The sequence below is a fragment of the Xyrauchen texanus genome, chromosome 32 (assembly GCF_025860055.1).
Source record: "Xyrauchen texanus isolate HMW12.3.18 chromosome 32, RBS_HiC_50CHRs, whole genome shotgun sequence".
Lineage (NCBI taxonomy): Eukaryota > Metazoa > Chordata > Actinopteri > Cypriniformes > Catostomidae > Xyrauchen > Xyrauchen texanus.
Genome location: NC_068307.1, coordinates 8766443 through 8787601, shown reverse-complemented (window position 1 = coordinate 8787601; position 21159 = coordinate 8766443). Strand labels below are relative to the sequence as shown.

General features: G+C 37.9%; 2 protein-coding genes across 4 annotated transcripts in view; both read left to right on the top strand.

The window, feature by feature from the left end:
- The first annotated feature begins 1909 nt into the window (after positions 1-1909).
- Positions 1910-17955, top strand: ovgp1 (oviductal glycoprotein 1). Its single transcript, XM_052101122.1, has 12 exons — positions 1910-1988; positions 3658-3879; positions 11703-11898; positions 12009-12059; positions 12186-12345; positions 12882-13003; positions 13531-13651; positions 13735-13917; positions 14044-14160; positions 14257-14389; positions 14523-14735; positions 17921-17955. Exons 1-12 carry the CDS (start codon positions 1910-1912, stop codon positions 17953-17955), a joined length of 1632 nt encoding a protein of 543 aa, XP_051957082.1.
- zc3h11a (zinc finger CCCH-type containing 11A) overlaps positions 16924-21159 on the top strand; it is a 16934-nt gene continuing 12698 nt past the window's right edge. The window contains exons 1-5 of one of the 3 annotated variants that reach the window (XM_052101646.1): positions 16928-17025; positions 17921-18446; positions 18586-18733; positions 19908-20027; positions 20135-20258. In XM_052101646.1, coding sequence (XP_051957606.1) covers positions 18680-18733; positions 19908-20027; positions 20135-20258 — 298 coding nt within the window. In that variant the 5' untranslated portion in view covers positions 16928-17025; positions 17921-18446; positions 18586-18679. Of the gene's footprint in view, positions 18447-18585; positions 18734-19907; positions 20028-20134; positions 20259-21159 lie in introns of all 3 variants that reach the window. The other 2 variants (XM_052101647.1, XM_052101645.1) reach the window with 2 other exon arrangements.

The window sequence follows — 21159 nt, the reverse complement described above, 5'->3', positions numbered from 1 at the left end:
CAAAGGACTAAAGCAAACATGAGAGCTTAACTACACTGACCAGGGAAACATATGATAAATACAACTAATAACAAGTCTACTAAAACACGAACCAATGAAATACAAGACTGATAACATGAACAAACAAACAAAAAAATAAACCAATGAGAACAAGCCACAACTGGAATGAATCAAAAGGGAACTCAGAACAGAGGCACAACAGAACCTGAACTTCAAACAATAAGTCTTAAAACTCCTAGCGACCTCTAGTGAACACCAGGGCTAGTGAACACCCCCAAGGAGTGGCTCCTGAAGCTCATTAACACAACAAAAAAATTGTTAATACGATCCGTAGTGGGAAGAGGCTCAGGGAATGAGTCCCAGGGGCCGGAGGCAGAGGTTCCGGAGATGGAGCCACAGGAGGCAAGGGTTTGGGTGGCGGAGCCGTTGGCCACTGAACAGCCTAGTGGTCTGTGTCTGACAGGTGCTGACAACTTGACAGAGATCAAAGGGCTGGTCATCTGTGTCTGACAGGTCCTGGCAACTGGACTGAGCAAAGAGCTGGTTGTCTGTGTCTGACAGGTGCTTGCAACTGGACAGAGCAAAAGGCTGGTCATCTGTGTCTGACATGTGCTGGCAAATGGACTGGGGACCAGACAGGCTCAATGAGTACAGGGGACTCAGAGCCGGGCACTAGGGCCTCAGAGTAGGCCACTAGGGGATTCAAAGGGCTCAGAGGCCAGGGAAGCTGAGGATTCAAGGGGCAGAGCCATTGGACAGGTGTCAGCAGACTGAGCGGTGACCGCTGGACACTGAACAGACTGGTAGCTTGTGTCTGACTGGCACTGGACTGAGTAACAGACTGGTCGACATCCTCAGGGAACATGACAGGCTCATCGATGACCACCATGGTCAGGAGCACTGGCAGTGGCTGGGAACCGGCCACTGTGGCTGAGAGTGTTAGCAACGACTGGGGAATGGCCTCCCTGGCCATAAACACTAGCAGTGACAGAGGAACGACCTAAAAGATCATGAGCACAGGCAGTAACAAAGAAATGGCCTGTGGCCATGAACACTGGCAGCAACTGGGAGGCAGGAGCCCTTCTCCTCTTCTGTTCTCGCCTGGAGCACTGCGATGGGAACAGCCTCCGTGGCCGAGGATGCTGGCACTGGGATGGACGAGGCTTCATGTGCTGAATCTGGGACAGACGAGGCTTCAGGAATTGGCTCATTGACCATGACAGGCGTGGGTGCTGGCTTAGCAGCCATGACGGGGAACAGCGGCTTGGCGGCCATGACGGGGAATACCACCTTGGCGACCATGACAGGGAACTCTGACTTGGTGGTTACTGTAGGAGGACTGCTGAATTCCTCATCAACCACTCCCACAGTGAAGGTCGAACCACTCAGGAGCAGGGCAAAGTCAAATATTTTTCCAATTTATTCCTCCTGTTGGCATCAAGGAATAAAAGAACATAGTCAGGGAGAACTCTTCGAAACTCTTCGAATTCTGAGTCCACAGAATTCCCCTTGATGTAGGTGAATAAGTGCCACTGCTGGGTTCATTTTTGGTTGAGTATTCTGTAACATTCTGGCAAGCTGAAGACAGGAACAGAAGGAGACGAGAAGGAGCTGATGTGTGAACCCAAGTGCAGTTTTATTTACAGTAACTGGTGGCTGGTGCCCAAATTTTCTTGTGGGACTCTGAGCCAATGTAATCACAGTAAAAATATTTGCACATGCGCATGTTTTCTTGTTATGGAGGCAGATGGATTTAAGTCCAGACGTAAATTGCATTTTACACTGCATTCTCTTTTATTCTATATGTGTGTGTGTGTGTGTGTGTGTGTGAGAGAGAGAGAGAGAGACAGACATCTTTTTTGTACAGGAAATTTGCCCTTCTGGAATGCTTTTGATACGTTTTTTCTCTATGGAGGGGAATCTTGAGAAGACTGACAGTCTCAGTGAACGTGCTCTGAAGGTTAATCTCCATGAAAAACTGGAACAGAGTCAGTGCACCACTGCAAGCCTTGAACTCGTCGTTCTCATAGATTAGGTATTTTGAATTTGGCCTTGTCCAACATGGGGTAGGCATCCACTGTGGTTTGCAGCACTAAATCTGGGAACTCATTATTGAAAATAATGAAAAATACTTTTCTCCATCTCAGGCCTTAGTCCACTAAGTATGTTGTTGAGAGGCACTCTACATGTCACCGTGTGAAATCTGGGATCTGTCAGACCTACCAAGTTCAATGTATATCATTCAGTTTATGGACTGTCTTTTCTATCATTTGAGATGGGATGGTCCCTCGTATAATGTATTTAATTGATCAAAAAATACATGGTTGGTGGACATCCATTTTTAAAGGTACCATATAAAATTATTGACTAAGTAACTACGTATGTGACTCCCTTTGAACAACCTCAAAAATCAACTGTCCATAACCATGTATATTTTTGTATTGTATACGTTGCAGGTGGGATCTCCATATCTCGATACTGGGACCACTTAGAGAGCTAAAACATGCACTCATGTGCTTGTCTTGACATCCCCTGTTAATGTTGTGAATATCAAGAAAATTGGAGAAAACTGGAAAAAACATTTAAACTGTGTGTGATTTTGTGTTAAAACTTACAATTTTAGCACTTTGCACAGTGTAATTCTCAATGTGTGAACTATCTATGCATCTATCTATCTATCTATCTATCTATCTATCTATCTATCTATCTATCTATCTATCTATCTATCTATCTATCTATTTATCTATTTTGATTATGGACCTTATAAAAATGTATCTCCACCTTCCATGTATTTTTGATAATATAAATACATTGGAGATGGGATGGTTCCTCGTACAATGTATTTACATTATCAATTATACATGGTTGGTGGACATCCATTTTGAAAGGTACAAGATCAAATTCATGACTAAAAACATATTTAGGTGACTATGTGACCCTCTGAAGAACAAGCAATCTCTTTATATCGACACTTGGACCACTTAGAGAGCTGAAACCTGTACTCCTGTGCTTGTCTTGACCTCCCCAATTCATGTTTTGAATGTCAAGAAGATTGGAGAAAATTTAAAAGAAATTAAACTGTCTGTGATTTTGAGCTAAAAAGTAAACCTTTTAGCACTTTTGCACAATGCAGTTCTCAATATGTGCAATTATCTATCTATCTATCTATCTATCTATTGGTAAGAATTCACAAGTTGTCATTGCAAAAATGGCTGTCTTTGGTCTTTGAATACTTTATACTTGCTTTAAAAATGTTATACAATGCACTCATTATGTATCAAGGTTGTTACATTGTGCTTAAATTAAAAAGGGATGGTTAGATAGTAACCCTTGTTCTGCAAAAAGTCTTGCGAGATATACATTCAATATACACATTTATTTGGAGCCCCCTGCAGTGACCCAACCTTTACCCCAACCCTAACCTTTCTGGCAAAATATTGTATATGTAGAAATTAGCATATACTAGGATTAATAAATGCTGTACAACTATTGTGCATTATTAGTGCATGATAACTATTGTATTTTCACTAATGTTAACAAATGCAACTATTGTAAAGTGTTACCCACTGGTTTTTATTATCTACTGTTAAAAAAAACATCAACCAAAAAAATCACAAAATCCAAACTAATGCTAATCAACATACCCTTTTTCAAAAGTGCCTACACTGCCTCCAGCCGCCACCACAAGACCTGGTGAACCATCTACAAGTACCACCACAACTACCACAACCACCACTCATGCTCCAGCACCAGGATTCTGCAATGGAAAGCCAGATGGACTCTACTCCCATTCCGAGGACCCAATGAAGTTTTATAACTGTGCAGGAGGCAATTCTTACCTGAGTTCCTGTTCTGTGGGCACAGTGTTTGATGACAGATGTAAGTGCTGTAGTTGGCCCAACCACTAACAGATCGCTAATGTACAACCTAATGACAAACCATCTATACGAACTCTGGACAAAAACAAGACACTGAGAATATGCATTTGCAAACAAATGCAACTTTAAATAGGAGCATTAGTCTAGACTGTGTCTTCTTCCCATTTGAATGTACTGTATATTGAAAGTGTATTATTATGCCTCTTTTTGAATGACTGCTTTGTCAGTTTGTTTCATTTAAATTTTTCTATGAAGAAATTAATAAACTATCTTGTCATCTCTGGAGACGTTTATGAAATATATATTTTACAAGTACAAACAAAGTCAATGCATTACTAAAAACCTTCTCATCGCTCAAAAGCAAAACTCAAACACTGAACTCAAAAACAACTTCTCAAAGAAAAACATCAAACATATGGGAAAAAAAATCATATCTATAATGTGAATAACCACTTAAATGAAACAACAACTGTAATGTGAATAACAACTTTAATTTCGGACTGTTCCTAATACAAAACTAACACACAAGGGTTATTACATCTATAAAAAAATATAAAAAAGGAAATAGAAATCCTTGAAGTAGTAGAAATATTATATTGTCTGCTTGTGTGTCTGCTTGTTTATCTGGGAATTTAGCCCTTGTTTTGTTTTTTTTTTATTGTATTTTTATCTGTTTTATTTGTCTGTATCCTTTTTATGTCCCATTTCTTCATTGTTCTCAATGTTTTTTAGTCCATGTATTGTTACTCATCTTCCATCTTAAGGACCACAATGGAAACAAGCCTTTGGGCTTTTTTGTGTTTTTATCCTTTTGAACACTTCGTGTTGATTGTTGTTGTTGTTGTTCAATATAGTTTTCATTCATTCATTCATTCAAGGGACTACTTTTATGATATGATATGGTGCATCTTAGTCATATTTGAAGCTTCAAATGCTTCAGTCCCCATTCTTTTTTAATACAATTGAAAAAAAGAAAAGAAAAAATCATCATCATGATAGAAACTTGCATTAATGTTAATTCTTTAAGAAAGTTAATTGCTGCACATAGCCACATACATGTTCCACCATCATTTCCATGTTTAGTGTTTTTTAAAGTTCCCTAAATGGGGTCAGCTGATACAGTAACATGAGAGACAGTACAAACTGTACAAAATCACACAGCATACAGTCAATAAAAGTGGTGCGTTATCAATGTACATTATCAAAGTTCTTGGATAGTAGATCATTGGTGTATTTCAACATAAAAAGGACACAAACTGGAGATTCAAGAGGTAATAAATGTAATCTGAGCAAGATAATTAGTATTTTAAATGATTAGGGCTCAGCTATACTGCCCAGCCCTACACTAAAAAATAGTCTTGGGTTGAAGATATCGTTTCAGACATGCACACAGAACACAAATGGTCCGCTGATGTGAAGGAATCAGCTTTTCACGTCCTGAGTGCTGTATTCCACACAGGTAGCTCACAGTTCCCTATCAAAAAGCTACACTTTGATGCTGCGCTGATTTAGTGCTTTGGGGACAACTTCAGGTGTGACCAGCTGTGAATATGTGTGCAACAGGTGACTAGAATTAAATTGTGCAATGTGCAATGAAATTGACTAGAAATTATAGCCTCTGCTGATGACATCTTTGGATGCACCTGTAGCAGGGCTATAAATAGATGCATCACAGGTGCATCGTCAGGTCTTTTGTCTTCAGATCAATCTGTTTGTGTTGTGCTTCTTAAGCCTGTCAGAAACAAGCTTCCTCTGTTAGGAGTTACATTTTGTTAGGCAGTGTGCAGAATCCTTTCTCTTTTCTCTAAAAAGAATGACTGAAAGACAAAGCAAGCGGTGTGTGTGTTCCCTTTTTTACGCTCTATGGCTGAGAGGGACACACACTAGTTTTGTTTTGTGTGTTTGGGGGAAGAGCATGCTGCTTTGCACTCATCAGCGCCCACACTTCCATCGTGGGGCTCTCGTATGGATCTGGCTGAGGAGCGAGAGACGGGTCCGTCCATATCGCTCGCTCTCTCCCCAGATCCAGCTGGTCCTTCCCGTGATCCTGAAGTGCGCTCCGGCGCCTCTTCGGTTCATGAGGGGACCGTGAATCTCTTGAGTCTGCAGACTTCGAGTTATCATCCTCCGAGCATTCCGGGCATGATAATAAATCATCGGAGGAATTACTCGAGGTGATTACTCGTGCGGTGGCCCGGCTTCAATTAGACTGGCCATGTCAACAAGAGACCCCAAATGCTCCAAGTTGGAGGACAGATTTCTGTCTGGTGGCCAAGGGAAGGGAACGCCTCATCAGTCTATTCCTTTCTTTGATGACCTCCATGACGAGCTCTCTCATTCACGGAGGAAACCTTATACTTCCCATGTCTTTGTGCCCTCGACGTCGATATATTAGACTATCGTGGGTGCTGAGGCACGGGTGTGTTCGGTGATGCCGCCGGTTGAAGAGACACTTGCGGGTTATCTCTTGCCTGGCTCGGCATCATCGTTAAAAAGACCCACTCTCCCCACAAAGCCATGCAAGACCACCTCCACACTTGTCAGGCATCAGAGACAAGGACAAATTTTCGCCTTCTGGCTTATTTGGTGACGCTATTAATGTAGTTATCACCAGGTTCCAGGAGGCAAAAAGTCACGAGGAAGCCTTCGGGCAATTCCTTCCTCGCTGCACTCAGGGGGAGGGGCCGTCGGCCACCCAGCCACGCCCTGGTCCTTCTAGAAGGGAGGCTCAAAAACAAAGCATGGCGAGTCGTGGTCCCCCTTGTAGAAACTGCGGACCAGCTCATCACCCTCTGCAGCCCCCAAAGCAAGACTTTAGGGCAGTCATTTCTAAGAGGAAAAAACCCTGATGGTCTTGCGTCCAGCCTTGTGGGGGTAGCCCCCATCTGGACGGGGCGTGTGTATCATCTACTTCTACCTTCCCGATACCCCCACGAAACCTCTTCATTCCTACCACCTCTGGTGTTTTGGGAGTTAGAGGCCTCCAGCGAAATGTTGTGTGTACAGTTGCTTCCTGCCTTAAGTCCAAGACATGGAACACTCGACATCCCCTCAACAGGAAGTGTCAAAATTAATATCCATCTCAGAGACCCTGGCAGCGTGGAAACTTCTGCCAGGTATTTCTATGTGGGTACAGAATTCAATTCATTTGCTGTTCTCCGCATTTCAATGGTGTGGTTTCCACTACCGTGAAACCGGAGCAAGCATGTCTACTGTGGAAAGAACTGCAAAATCTCTTGGTCAAAGGGGCCATAGAACATGTTCCCCTTCCAGAGAAAGAGTCAGGTTATTACAGCAGATACTTCCTGGTTCCCAAGAAGGGTGGGGGGTTGCGTCCGATCTTAGATCTTCGAGGCTTGAATCGCTCAGTCAGGGCGTTCAATATACCATGCTAACTATCAAGACGGTCATGTCCCAAATCCAACATCACGATTGGTTGGTCATGAACGATCTCATGGACGCATACTTTCATATAGAAATTCTGCCACAACACAGGAAGTTCCTGAGGTTCGCTTTCGGGGACGAAGCCTTCCAATATCGGGTTCTTCCATTCGGCCTAGCCCTATCACCCCGCACATTCACGAAATGCATGGGTACAGCACTGGCTCCTTTGCAACGGGGCATCTGCATTCTGAATTACATAGATGACTTGCTGATACTAGCACAGTCTCAAGAGCTGGCAGTTTAGCACAGGGATTTCATCTTAGTTCATCTGGTTTCTCTGGGTCTGAGGCTCAACGTCAAAAAGAGCGTTCTTTCTCCCACTAAGGGAATTACCTATCTGGGCATTGTATGGAATTCAATCGCGATGCGGGCACAATTGTCTCCCGCTCGAATCGTGTCCATTCAGAACACCCTGAGTAAAGTCAGGCTAGGCCAAGGTAGCACTGTTCATAAGTATCAACGAATACTAGGTCTCATGGTATCTGCGTCCTCAGTGATCCCTTTGGGCCTACTGCACATGAGACTGTTTCAGTAGTGGCTCAAAGCCAGGGGATTTCATCCAAGGGCCAGTCCCCTAAGGCTAATAAGGGTTACGCGCCACATGCTTCGTACATTTTCTATGTGTTTCAGACCCCGGATCCTTACTTTGGAAACTGAAAAATTTTATTGCACCTTTAAAACCTGGTTTGATCTTTATCTTATTTACAATAATGAACAAACACAATCGGTTTTAACTAATAACACACAAATTATTGTATTGTTATTGCACATATTGAACACATCATTCAAACATTCACAGTCTAGGTTGGAAAAGTATGTGAACCCCTAGGCTAATGACATCAACAAAAGCTAATTAGAATCATGAGTTGACAAAACTGGCATCCAATTAATTAAACGAGATTGGAGGTGTGGGTTAGAGCTACTTTGACTAATAAAAAGCACTCAAACATTTTGAGTTTGCTATTCACAAGAAGCATCTGCTGATGTCGATGACTCACAAAAAAGAGATCTCAGAAGACCAACAATAAAGAATGTTTGCTATTTATAAAACTGGAAAGTGTTACTAAGTTATCTCGAAGAGCTTAGCTATTTATCTGTCCAAAGTTACAAATGTTCTTTCAATGGAGACGATTTAGTACTACTCTCCCCAGAAGTCTAGCCGTCCAGCCAAGATGACTCAAAGGGAACACTGCAGAATGCTAAATGTGGTCATAATGAACCCTAGAGTGGCAGCTAAAGACTTGAAGGAATCATTTGAACTGGATAACATCTCTGTTCATGACTCTACTTTACAGAAAACAGGAAACAGGCATGGTGTCCATGGCAGGACACCACAAATTAAGCCGCTACTTTCCATCAAAAACATTGCTGCGTGCCTGGAGTTTGCCAAAGACCATCTTGACACTCTACAACACAACTGGGGAAAAGTTTTTTTGGACTGTCAAAGGTTGAATTGTTTGGGAAAAACACACAGCAATACATATAGGCTAAAGTAAAAAGGGCACCGCATACCAATATTAAATCATCATCCCAACGTTGAAGTACAGTGGAGGGAGCATTATGATTTGGGGCTAGTTTGCTGCTTCAGGGCCTGAAACACTTGCCATCTGTAACGCAGACTCAGGTTGAGAGGGATCCATATGCGGTTTATTTAAACAGGTAAGTCCAGAGTACAGACAGGCAAGGGTCGAATAATCAGGGCAATCAACAATATCAGAGACAGAGCAGAAACGGGGTAAACAGGAAAATGTTCGGGGCAGGCAGCAAAACAGCAGTAGTAGTATTCCAGGAAGAGTCATAAATAGACAGGCAGCAAGTGATCGTAATGTGGTAATCCAAGAGGAGATAATCAAAACGCTCAGAAATGTAGCCGCGGCAAACAAGACTTCGCAAAGAGTGAACTAACAGACATGGCTTAAATAGTGTGATGATATGGAATAGCTGTGAAGTCATCAGACCAGGCATGCTGGCATTAGGGAATTGTAGACCAATGTTAATATTCAGGTGAGAGAGACCTCCGGTGGCCGATTGTGGAATCTTCACCGGCGTTCGTGACAGAATCATTAAGGGAAAAATTAATTCCCAAGTTTATCAAGATATCCAACAGGATAATGTCAGGATTGCTATCTGCCAGCTGAAGCCCAGTAGAACTTGAGTGATGCAACAGGTCAATGACTTTAAACACTGAAGTAAATCCACAACAGAAAATCCTCCTTTTGGAATGGCCCAGTCAGAGCCCAGACCTTAACCCAACAGAAGGTCTGGAATTCTGTGGAATAACCTTAAGACACCAGACATCCTAAGAATATAGCTGAGCTGAAGCAGTTCTGCAAGGAAGAATTGTCCAAAATTCCTTCTGAACATTGTGCAGGTCTAATCCACAACTACGAAATGTTGCGGTTATTGCGGCCAAAGGAGGATCGATGACCACTTATTAAATCAAAGGGTTCACTTACTTTTTCCACAGCACTGTGAATGCTTAATGGGATGTGTTCAATAAAGACATGAAAGATTATAATTGTTTGTGTGTTGTTAGATTAAGCATGTTGTATTAGTCTATACTTGTAACTTTAATGAAGATGAGATCACATTTTATGACCAATTAATTCAGAAAAATAGCTAATTCCAAAGGGTTCACACACACACACACACACACACACACACACACACACACACACACACACACACACACACACACACACACACACACACACACATATGTGTATACAGTATATATATATTACAATACAAATAGTGTAGGCTAAACATAAAAATAAAAACATAATAAACATAATACAATAAAGCTTGCCTACAGCAGTATATTCTTACTCAGTCCACTCTAACTATAACTACTTTTGTGCTTTATCTGAAAGCATTGTTTGAGACCAATATCATGTGCGACCATGTTAATAAATACTTAATAATCAGTATTATGAGAAGCTGGCTCTTGCTCTGTAAAAATGCATATTATCAGCAAATACACTCGTGAATAAATAGCATGTGTCACTATTTCTGCAACTTCAGACTACTTTAAATGTAAATACAGAGGCAGTAAGTGGACATTTAAAAGCTGTAGAAATTAAAAATATAATTGAAACAGATATAAACTGTTCTAATGTGCAACTAATATTATCAGAGGTATATGGATAGAGTTTTTACACAAAGCTAATATCATGAATATAAATTTGTTCATAATAGCCTTTTTTTGCTGTGCTTACATTACTCTTACAGTACCTGACTCACAAGACCCTGTTCTCTCTCTGTGTGAATTGAATAATGGCCTTACACAATTTTCTTACACACTGGGTACATTTTATGATAAATAATGTTGTTAATAACTGATAGATTTGGTTCCAGTACTGGAATTTCCCTGTACGATCTAAAAGAAACTATGTGAGCTACACATGCTTACACATCCCTGACATATTAAAGGCTACTGACCCTGAGTTAATTCTTAAGGCTATTAAGGATCATGTAAAATTATCTTTGTCATATTATCTTTGTCATATCTGTCTGCATGGCAAATGTCCACATGCCTTAAGTCACTAAATCATATCATGTTTGTGATGACAAATTTTGTGACTGCAGCTGCAGTTTAGTTACAGTACTAGAGTTTCTAGTTTCTGTAATAATGATAAAGGTAAAGAGCTTGAGGTAAAATTGAAAATAGGTCACAAAGGATCTTCTTTTGAGAAAAGTTAAAAACATGATCTAAAAAGATAGGATGTTTAAAAAGTATTTATGGTGTTTGTTTTTAAATGCACATTTTTTATTATTACAAGTAAATAAATAAAAAAGTATTAAAACATTACTTTAATGAGCAGCTTCAAGGGAACAACGATCCGCACTCTTGTTTCCACTGTGAAAGATATACATTGTGTTTGTATCTTTGTCTTTAAAAAATAAATTATGAAATTGCTCAAATCTGGTACATCTTGATTGGTCAATAACTAAAATATGACCAATCCTAATTTGTCTATAGGCTAGCTTAAATTAGAGTGGACATTTATTGTAATACTATACATGTGTATCCCTTCCTGTCTCTCTCCCCACCCCTCACTGCACATTGTGGATTTCCCCACACAAAACACAAGGGACATGTAGCAGCAACAAAATGAACAGGGTAATAACACATTTAACAGGTATTTAATAATTTTTTGTCATTCTTAATTACTATAATTAATAATTATAGAATTGTTTAATTACAATATACTAACACACATCTCATGTAAAACCATTTAATATTTATCTTATTTTATTACTATTTTTTAGGCTTAAATCTGCTCTTTCAGTTTGGTAAGATGATTTTCATTGCACTGTATAGGAAGAAATGAAATGTTGTATTGATGCTGACACACTGATTTGCATTTTTTTCCTCAGTTACTTGTTCAAGACTGGTGTGTTACTTCACAAATTGGTCTCAGTACAGAGCAGGAGCAGCTAGGTACCTTCCGGAGTATGTGGACCCAAACTTGTGTACTCATTTAATCTATGCATTTGCCAATATAAACTATATAGCAGGTAGTGAGTGGAATGATGTGGCATTCTACTCAACCTTCAATGCACTAAAGAACCAGTAAGTTTTGGCCCAAGTTTTTGACTTGGAGTCTTGTTTTAATAATTAATTTGTCATATGTTTTGCTGCACGAAAAAGAGCTCACAAAAATGTTTGTTCCACTTTTGAAGAAATCCTCAATTGAAAACCTTGCTGTCTGTCAGAGATCAGGACTCAGGCCAGTACGTTTTCTGTTGTTATATTTTTGAAAATGTTTCCCTCTGCTGGTAACAGTTTTTCACACCATCGCGGTATACAGTAAATCTTCCATATAAACACACTCCAATGTATGTACATGGTCTCACCAGATTCTCCAACATGTTATCCAAATGGACCAACCGCCAGACATTCATCAAGTCTTCCATAGAATTCCTTAGGAAGCATAGATTTGATGGACTGGATTTGGACTGGGAACACACTCCAGAAGAGCCACCGGAAGATAAGCTGAAATATACACTATTGTGCAAGGTATAGGCCAAGTATATGTTCATATAGTTCCAAGAGTTTTCCATTGCAACAATAGGAATGTCTTATATGTATATGTATTAAACAATGTACAAATATAACAAACAAATAGTGCTTTGTGTGTGTGTGTGGGTGTGTGTGTGTGTGTGTGAGCGTGTATTTATCACTTTGTGGGGACCAAATGTCCCCATAAGGATAGTAAAACCCGAAATTTTTGACCTTGTGGGGACATTTTGTCGGTCCCCATGAGGAAAACAGCTTATAAATCATACTAAATTATGTTTTTTGAAAATGTAAAAATGCAGCAAGTTTTCTGTGAGGGTTAGGTTTAGGGGTAGGGTTAGGTTTAGGGGATAGAATATAAAGTTTGTACAGTATAAAAACCATTATGTCTATGGAAAGTCCCCATAAAACATGGAAACACAACATGTGTGTGTGTGTGTGTGTGTGTGTGTGTGTGTGTGTGTGTGTGTGTGTGTGTGTGTGTGTGTGTGTGTGTGTGTGCGCCAATGTAACGAACACATTCTTTTAAACTCTAGGAAATTTTGGAAGCATTTCTAGCTGAAGATGCAAACAAAGACACAAGACTGATTCTGACAGCAACTGTATCAGCACAGAGAGAAGTAATTAAAAGGAGCTACAATATTCCAGAGATCTCAAAGTAAGTGAAAAATAACATCCATTCCATATCAATACAGTCTTGTGAGATTTATGAAAAGCTACTAAATTTCAATTTCATTACATTTTCCATTAAATTGACTAAATATTTTAACAAGCCAAGTCAATGTAATAGAAATGTGTTTTGAAATGTGTAAATCTTACAAATAGGCTAAGCGTCAGTAATTAATAGTGGTTTAGGAAATTATTATTTTGCTGTCTCATATGTTTTATATTCTATACTAGTATAGATAGTTAGTATGTATATAGGGCATTGATGTTAATTTGATTTTATATATAACAGCCTAGCTAATTGTTCAGAGTGAGAATTTATTTATTTAGTTAGAAATTAATCACATGGTGCTTTGTATATGTTTAGGAAGGAATATGCCCTCATAAAAGAAGTAAAGATATCCCTGAAAATCAAACACAAAGGGAAAATATTGCCCCTTAATTAAAAACTTCATTTCTGATACCTTGAAAGTGCAAGAAAAATAAATAAAAAAATACTTATTTATTAATTTTTTCTAGATATTTGGACCATATTAGTGTCAAGACATTCGATTTTCATACCTTTGAAAATGGAATTGTAAGACATCACAGTCCTTTGTACAGTAGTATCCACGATGAGGAGAATGCCTACACAAACACTGTAAGAAGATTAGCTTTTACCATACTAATACAAGCACTGGCTTCAACAGTGACATTGTAATATAATTTGTATCTTGCATGCAGGATTATGCCCTACAATACTGGCGAGTCCAGGGAGCTCCTGCTGAGAAGTTATTGATGGGGTTTGCCACTTATGGCCGCTCCTTCATCCTCTCCTCCACTCAGAGTGGTGTTGGTGCCCCGGCCAATAACTTTGCTTCCCCTGGACCTTTTACTCAAGAGATGGGCCTGTGGTCTTATTTTGAAGTTAATGTCATATGGAGTCAAAATCATTTTGTTTGATAGGTTTTTTGTTTTGCAAATGCTCTTAAATGTATCATTGTGAATTGGAAATTAAATCAGTTGAAAAACATTCTCTTTTGGTTTTTCAAGGTTTGTCTGTTCCTAAATGGTGGTGTGATACAGTGGCTAGAGGACCAGAAAGTTCCATTTTCTGTTAAAGGGAATGAATGGGTGGGTTTTGACAATCTAAAAAGCTTTGAGACAAAGGTACATCTCTACTCATCTTATGCCATGCTACCATTATTTATAACCTTACGGATTAATGTAACTAGTAATATGACAGTTTTGCTTTATATTGTTCAGATAAAATACTTACAAGAACATAACTTTGGGGGAGCATTTGTGTGGACTCTGGACCTGGATGATTTTTCTGGATATTTCTGTGGTCAAGGCAATTACCCTTTAGTCCGCCAACTGAAGAAACTGTTAATAGTTGGTGAGATTTACAGAAATACATGTAACACATAGAAAGCAAATGTACTGTAAAAACTACCATTACGTCTAAATGGCTGTTTAGTTTATTAGAACTTTCAGATTCTGAAACATGTTTGTTTATTTATTTGCTACAGGAGAAAAAGAAGAAATGCATATTTCCGTGACTACAAGCACCAGCATTTCCATCGACACTTTTGCAGTGGTTGGGCAGAGCTCTTCACGACCAACAACATGTATGAAGACTCTCAGCTCTCTTCCAGCACCGGAAAGCCAGTTCTGTGCAAATAGACCAGATGGATTTTATCGCAAAACAGATGATCTTAATTTATTTTATATATGCCATAGAGGCAAGACAAATATCACCTGGTGTATCCCTGCAATTTTCAATCATTCTAGAACAGCACAGCCATCACAGATTATAACTTTCATTGCATTTTGGACTGCAAGTCTCCTAACTCTGTGGCATAGCCTACTTTAGGAGTATTGCACTGATGTAACATTAAAGCATAGTGCAGCATACCTAAAATATATTGTATATAATGCATGTGGGGCACTTGTGATCGTTATGGTGGATATCACTATTAAAGAGATATGTTCACCAAAAAAATTAATAGTCTCTAATTATTTACTCATGAAATCCCAGAGGTGTATGACCACACAATGAAATTCAATAGTGGCCAGAACTTCGAAGCTCTAAAAAGCACATAATGGCAGCATAAAAGTAATCCATAAGACTACAGAGGTTAAATCTATATCTTCTGAATCAATGTAATAGGTGTGGGTGAGAAACATATCAATATTTATGTCCATTTATCAGATTAAATATCCACTTTCACTTCCACAATCTTCTTTTTTTTGTGCAATTTTCATTATTCATGCATATCACCACCTACTGGGCAGGGAGGATAATTAATAGTTAAAAAATGACTTAAATATTGATCTGTTTCTCACCCATACCTATCAAATTGCTTCTGAAGATATGTACCACTGGAATTGTATGGATTGCTTTTATGCTACCTTTATATGCTTTTTGGACCTTTAAAGTTCTGACCACCATTCACTTGCATTGTGAGGACCTACAGAGCTGAGATATTCTTCTAAAAGTCTTTTCAGCAGATGAAAGAAAGTCATAAACATCTGGGATGGCATGAGGGTGAGTAAATGATGAGAGAAGGTTCATTTTTGGATGAACTATCCCTTTAAGTCTTTATGACTCACAAATCTACTGTAAAATTTGCCTTCTTTACCTTTGAGCCATTTTTATCAACAACCAAGCAATGAATTTATCAAAAAAAGTTGCTCAATGATGTTTGTTTGACAATAACTGTTCACCTCTACACAATTAGCCTATGTGAAAAAATAAATAAAATAAAAATGATTGCTGAATATATTTTAATACTGGAAAATGTGTATATGATTATATGTTTTTGCTAAAAATGAATTTAAAAAGTAAGAAAGCAACATGTCTGGGTATTGTAGCATAGGCTTACTGGCTCTGCCATAATGTGACGAATCTTGATATCTTAATCATACAATCTTGAATCCTTTGAACATGCAAGAAAAGAAAAGAATATATATATATATAAATATTTTATTAAAGACCATAAAAATGACAGGATGTAGGTCAGAACTGAGATACAAAACATAAAAAAATTGAAAAAGGGAAAAATTATTATTGTACTTTACATTGTAAAGTGCTAAGACTAAAACAAGAAAAATATTTAAAAAATAGGAGCTTTCCAATAAAAATTAATTGTTAATACAAGTTAATAATTTACCATATAAACTGTCAATATAAGTTAATAATTTAAAAATAGAAAAGGGGAAAATACATTTTTGTACTTTAGCCTGTATATTGTAAAGTGCTAAGACTAAAACAATAAAACAATAAAAAAAAAAAACAAATAGGAGCTTTCCAATAAAAATCAATTTGTCAAAATAAGTTAATAATTTATAATTTAGTCAATATAATTTAATATTTTTCAATACAAATATAATTTTGTGTGATTAAAAAAATATATATTTGTATTATTATTTTAAATACTTTTTCAGGAGATCCATTTCTGTTAAAATATAGATTTAAGGTGGATTTCGCCAATTAAAATAATAATAATAATAATGATAAATAAAATAAAATAAAAAAATAAATAAAATACATAAAAAAACTAAAAAAAAAAAAATATATATATATATATATATATATATATATATATATATATATATATATATATATATATATCCAGATTATGTATATTATTATATATACATAATCTGGATATATATTTGCCGTGAAAAATATAAATGTTTACCACGCACTCTATCAACTTGTTCTCATTTGTATAGGAGCATAATGTACAGTATAATAGCCTAGATCTTTCAAGGAAAATGTATATAATATTCCTTTGGTCACCTTGGGTAAAATAAGTAATTCTAAGGACAAATTGCATTTATATAATAAATAAATAAAATATATTAGTCAATCAGTAGGCTATGTCACATTGACGTCAACGCCTGTCTGGTTGGAGCTAGGCGCCATTTTGTTAGACAGTGAAGCGGCGAATGGACGAGGCCAACAGGACCACTGAACACTCCTCATACATCAAACCGAATATTCTTAATTCCAGTCGGTATTAACTGGTAATTGTGGACGCTTTATTTAATCTGATTTAAACATTTATATATTGAATTACTTATTTTACTGAAAAAAGGGTAATAATCGTGCTGATGTTAAGGCATTAGCAACATGCTATGTGATAAGTCGTAGAATATTGGGTTTTTATGTACTCAGCTTTTAAGACAAATTACGTGTTTCATTTACATTATGTAGACGGTGTAATTATCGATGTTTCTGCTTTGATAGATTTTAGAACACTAGCAGTAAGTGTAAGCATAAGGTAATTGGTCAGAAATCTAGGCCTAACATCAAGTGCTTGTTGAAACAATCTACATTTGACATATTTAAATCCATAATGAGCGCAATCGGTTATTCAATTAGATTTGATTTGGACAAATTTCGCCATTTTTATATCGTGTTTATCAATTGGTGATTGTTTTCGTATTTTTTTCTTTTTGTTTGTTGCTTATTGGTCATTTAATTACAATTAAATTACTCATTTGTAGAAATGTGGCCTTCTGATTATTTAATATTTAAAAACGTCTTTACTAATTGTGTAAACTTTAATGGTGTCTGCGCCGTACATTTACAAGTATGGACACAAAATCTGCCAAATATCGATTCAGACAATGACAATTTTAAAACGTAATAAGAAACTTCGTCTTAGCAATGATCTAAAAAATAAAGCTGTACACCAGATCAAAATAATCGCCTCAGACTTCAAAATATGAAATGATCGTGCTAGTTCTTTGTCCCTAGAGTGCTTATCTATTACAATTTGAAATGTGCCTTGTCTTAACTTGTGCTTTCCCCAATAATACTATTGTTCATATAATGATATACATTTTGTCCCTCTCCTTATTCAAATAACTATTTGTTCAGCACATGGGAAGTGTTTTTGTCTCTTTTTAAATGTAGGTTATGCAAGAACGTGTTCTTCATCCAGAGGATAACTGGATACTTTGACTGCAATAGTTTCCCTGAAGATTGCTGCTTTTTTTTTAATCTCACTTTTGATTGATCACCCCCCCATTGGGCATTTTTTCCCCCTTCAAAGTTCCAGTCCACCCCATTTAAATTTTCCACCCAGCATCAGGAGATGGAGAAGACATCCCTTTTTTCTTTCCATCACCTACAAGATATGCAGTCCCTTGGCTCTGCTTTTTGACATCATCTAGCTTGCAGTTTTTTTAAACTTCCCAAGCCACTTTGAATTTTCAACATTATTGGAGAAAAAAAAAAAAAAGGACATTTTCTACCATCAACTAATTTTATAGCAGTCTAATGGGAACAGGTCTCTGAGAGGCACAATAGACCACAAGTTGCCTCTCTCACCCTGTTCAGTCTTTACTCATCAGTCAAGTATTCCTTCAGGATCCACATAGTGCGGAGTGACCCTACAAGAAGTGCTTGAGATCACCAGGAAACATCTCAGCCCCTGCAGGTGAATTAATTTTAATGGTTTTATTCTCTTTAGTATTTTAATATCGGCTGCCATTTGGCCTCATTCAGGACTGAATGTAGTTAGAAAATTTGACCAGATCAACAGGAGCATGAATAGGCTTGTAACACTCTCTAAATAGGGAGATTCACGTGAAGCCTGTCGCGGGCATCCGGGACGAGATCCCAACATCGCCGAAGAGCTCCTGACCTGGAAGTGTATAGACTTGTGCCGGTATGACCATGCAAGGAAATGACTGCTATTTCTACTACTACTCAACGTGTTCCAAGGTAAAAATTATGTCTACAGACACTGTTAATTCACTTTCACTTTTGGCTGTGCTTTGGTGAGAAATTTCCCTGTTAATAACTCTTAAGCCCAATGTATTTCTCAGTTAGATGTGAATGCTAAGGGTCTGCGTACAGGACACGTGACGCAAATTTCATCATCAGCGAAGTACTTGGGCATTGAAAGGCTGAGGCCTGATTTTTCTAACCAAGCACAGTTGAACCGTTGCTTTCACAAAGTGCTAGAAAAATATGTAATTGCCACCAAACAACAGCAGGCAAAAGTGGAATCAACAACAGTGGATGTGCATGACAAAACTGCATTTATTAAATTAAGTCTGAAGGAATATAAAGATATCTTTTTGTTCTAAAATCCTGAAATAGTCCAGTATTTCATAGCAGTTGTAGTGCGTATGCCTCAACCGCCTGTGTATGCACACACACAGTCAAATTAAGTATACTTTGAAAGGCTGAGCGTTCGACTACGCAGACACAAAGTGTTCGCCACAAAACTGAAGTATACTTTGGGCTTTAAACTACATCAGCATAGTCATGTGTGCAGTGCTGGGTAGTAACAGATTACATGTAATCTGGACTGTGTAATTATAGTACAAAAATCTAATATTTGTAAATACATTACATTTAAAATACTTGTAATCTGATTACAATTATTTTTAAAGATAAAATCATTACATATTAATCAGGCAAAGGCAGTTAATTGTTTATAATTCAATGATCCCTTTAAAGCTGTTTCCGCATATGGATAGTGTTTGTAATACGAAAATAGTCGGAGTGAGGACATGTAAAACATAAACACAAAATCATATAAATTCTCATATATTTTGATCCATAAATTATTTTTTTACTTTACATTTAAGCAACATTGTCAAAATTATACAAGCTAATGCTACTTGCATGTGACATTACATTAACAAGAAGTAATCAAAAAAATGGCAGATTAGATAACTTAAAAAATTGAATTAAGATATTACATTACTGACTATAATTTTAATCATATAATTTGTAATGAGTGCCAGAATTTACCCAGCACTTCATGTATGTATGTCTGTTTGCTCAAAAGTGGATTGTTCATGTTTCAAAATTGCAGTTGAACATATTTTAATTCTGTAAACTGAATATTGTCATTAATATTTTTTGCTGCATTTTTCTATTAAAGGGTGACAGCTGCCCTTTTCGTCACTGCGAGGCTGCCATGGGTAGCGAGACTGTCTGCACCCTATGGAAAGAGCAGAGGTGCTTCCGCCAAATCTGCAAATTTCGTCACATGGAAATAAAGGTTGGGGCTCACCATCAAAACACCTCTGTGTTAAGTTCTTTGTTATTACTTGACCATCATCTTAATTGGGATCTCAGCAATGATACACTTTGTTACTCCTTTTATAGAAAAACCGCAAGACGATCCCGTGCTATTGGGAGAATCAGCCGGAAGGCTGCCAGAAACCTCACTGTGCTTTCCATCATGAGAAGTCACGCCTCATTGATGGGATTTGTTTCCCTCCAGATGAAGGTATCGGGTCGTCTGTACATTTTTGTTTGTTGAAGCATATTGGTTTTCAGAAGCAAAGAAAATGTATAGTCTGAACCAGTGGTTCCCAACCTGGGGTCCGTGCCCATCTAAGGGGGGCACCAGAGTTCACAGGGGGCTTTAATGGAGTCAAATATCGATTATATGCACAATATCAGTAAGACAGCATGCCAGCTTCCTCGATTAACTCAACATGATAAGCAATATCTCAATATAAAACTCTGCAAAAACTTGACACCCTGGCAACTCTAGCAAAACTTCATGAAATGTCACTCAATCGACCAGAGCCTCTTTACAAAACTGCATGAGGATGAAGCGCATCAAATATATTCTGCGGAGGTTCGCTGACTGTCGCATGGCCAAGTGCTTGTGAATTTACTTTTCTTGGATTTTGGAATAACTGCAACATCATAACCATGCACTGCAAAAATGTATTAAAGCTGCATACCTTGTTGGTGTGTTATATGCATTATAAGTTGACCATCAAATGGACTCAGGGCTCTGCGTTGTGTTGGACGAAATACCAGTAGAAATCTGTTAACCACAAGAAATGTTACCACAAGTGAAGTCTGTTGTTGTTGTTGTTGTTGTTGTTGTTGTTGTTGTTATACAAAGTCCCGCCGCATGGCAAAGAATGCGCATTCCAAAAATTATTTTACATTGTAATATATTCTTTTTATCAGTTGTTATACTTTCGCGTTATTTTTGCATTTCTCAAGGCCTTGGATGATAGCACGCTCTCTCTTTCGCATGCAGGCATGACCAAACACAGTGAGAGATGAGATATGAAATAAAAGCCCCACTTCCCTTAGTTACTGACACCTTCAAGTTTTCCATTCGGCATCGGTTTTGCCAGAAATCAAGGAGAAGCGATCGCACAAGG

Bases quoted from the DNA above. Each gene is read 5' to 3' on its own strand.
- ovgp1 (XM_052101122.1), top strand. From the start codon at position 1,910: ATGGAGGGGAATCTTGAGAAGACTGACAGTCTCAGTGAACGTGCTCTG. The intron at 12,060-12,185 runs GTACGTTTTCTG...TGGTCTCACCAG, and splicing joins AGAGATCAGGACTCAGGCCA to ATTCTCCAACATGTTATCCA. The intron at 12,346-12,881 runs GTATAGGCCAAG...TTTAAACTCTAG, and splicing joins AATATACACTATTGTGCAAG to GAAATTTTGGAAGCATTTCT.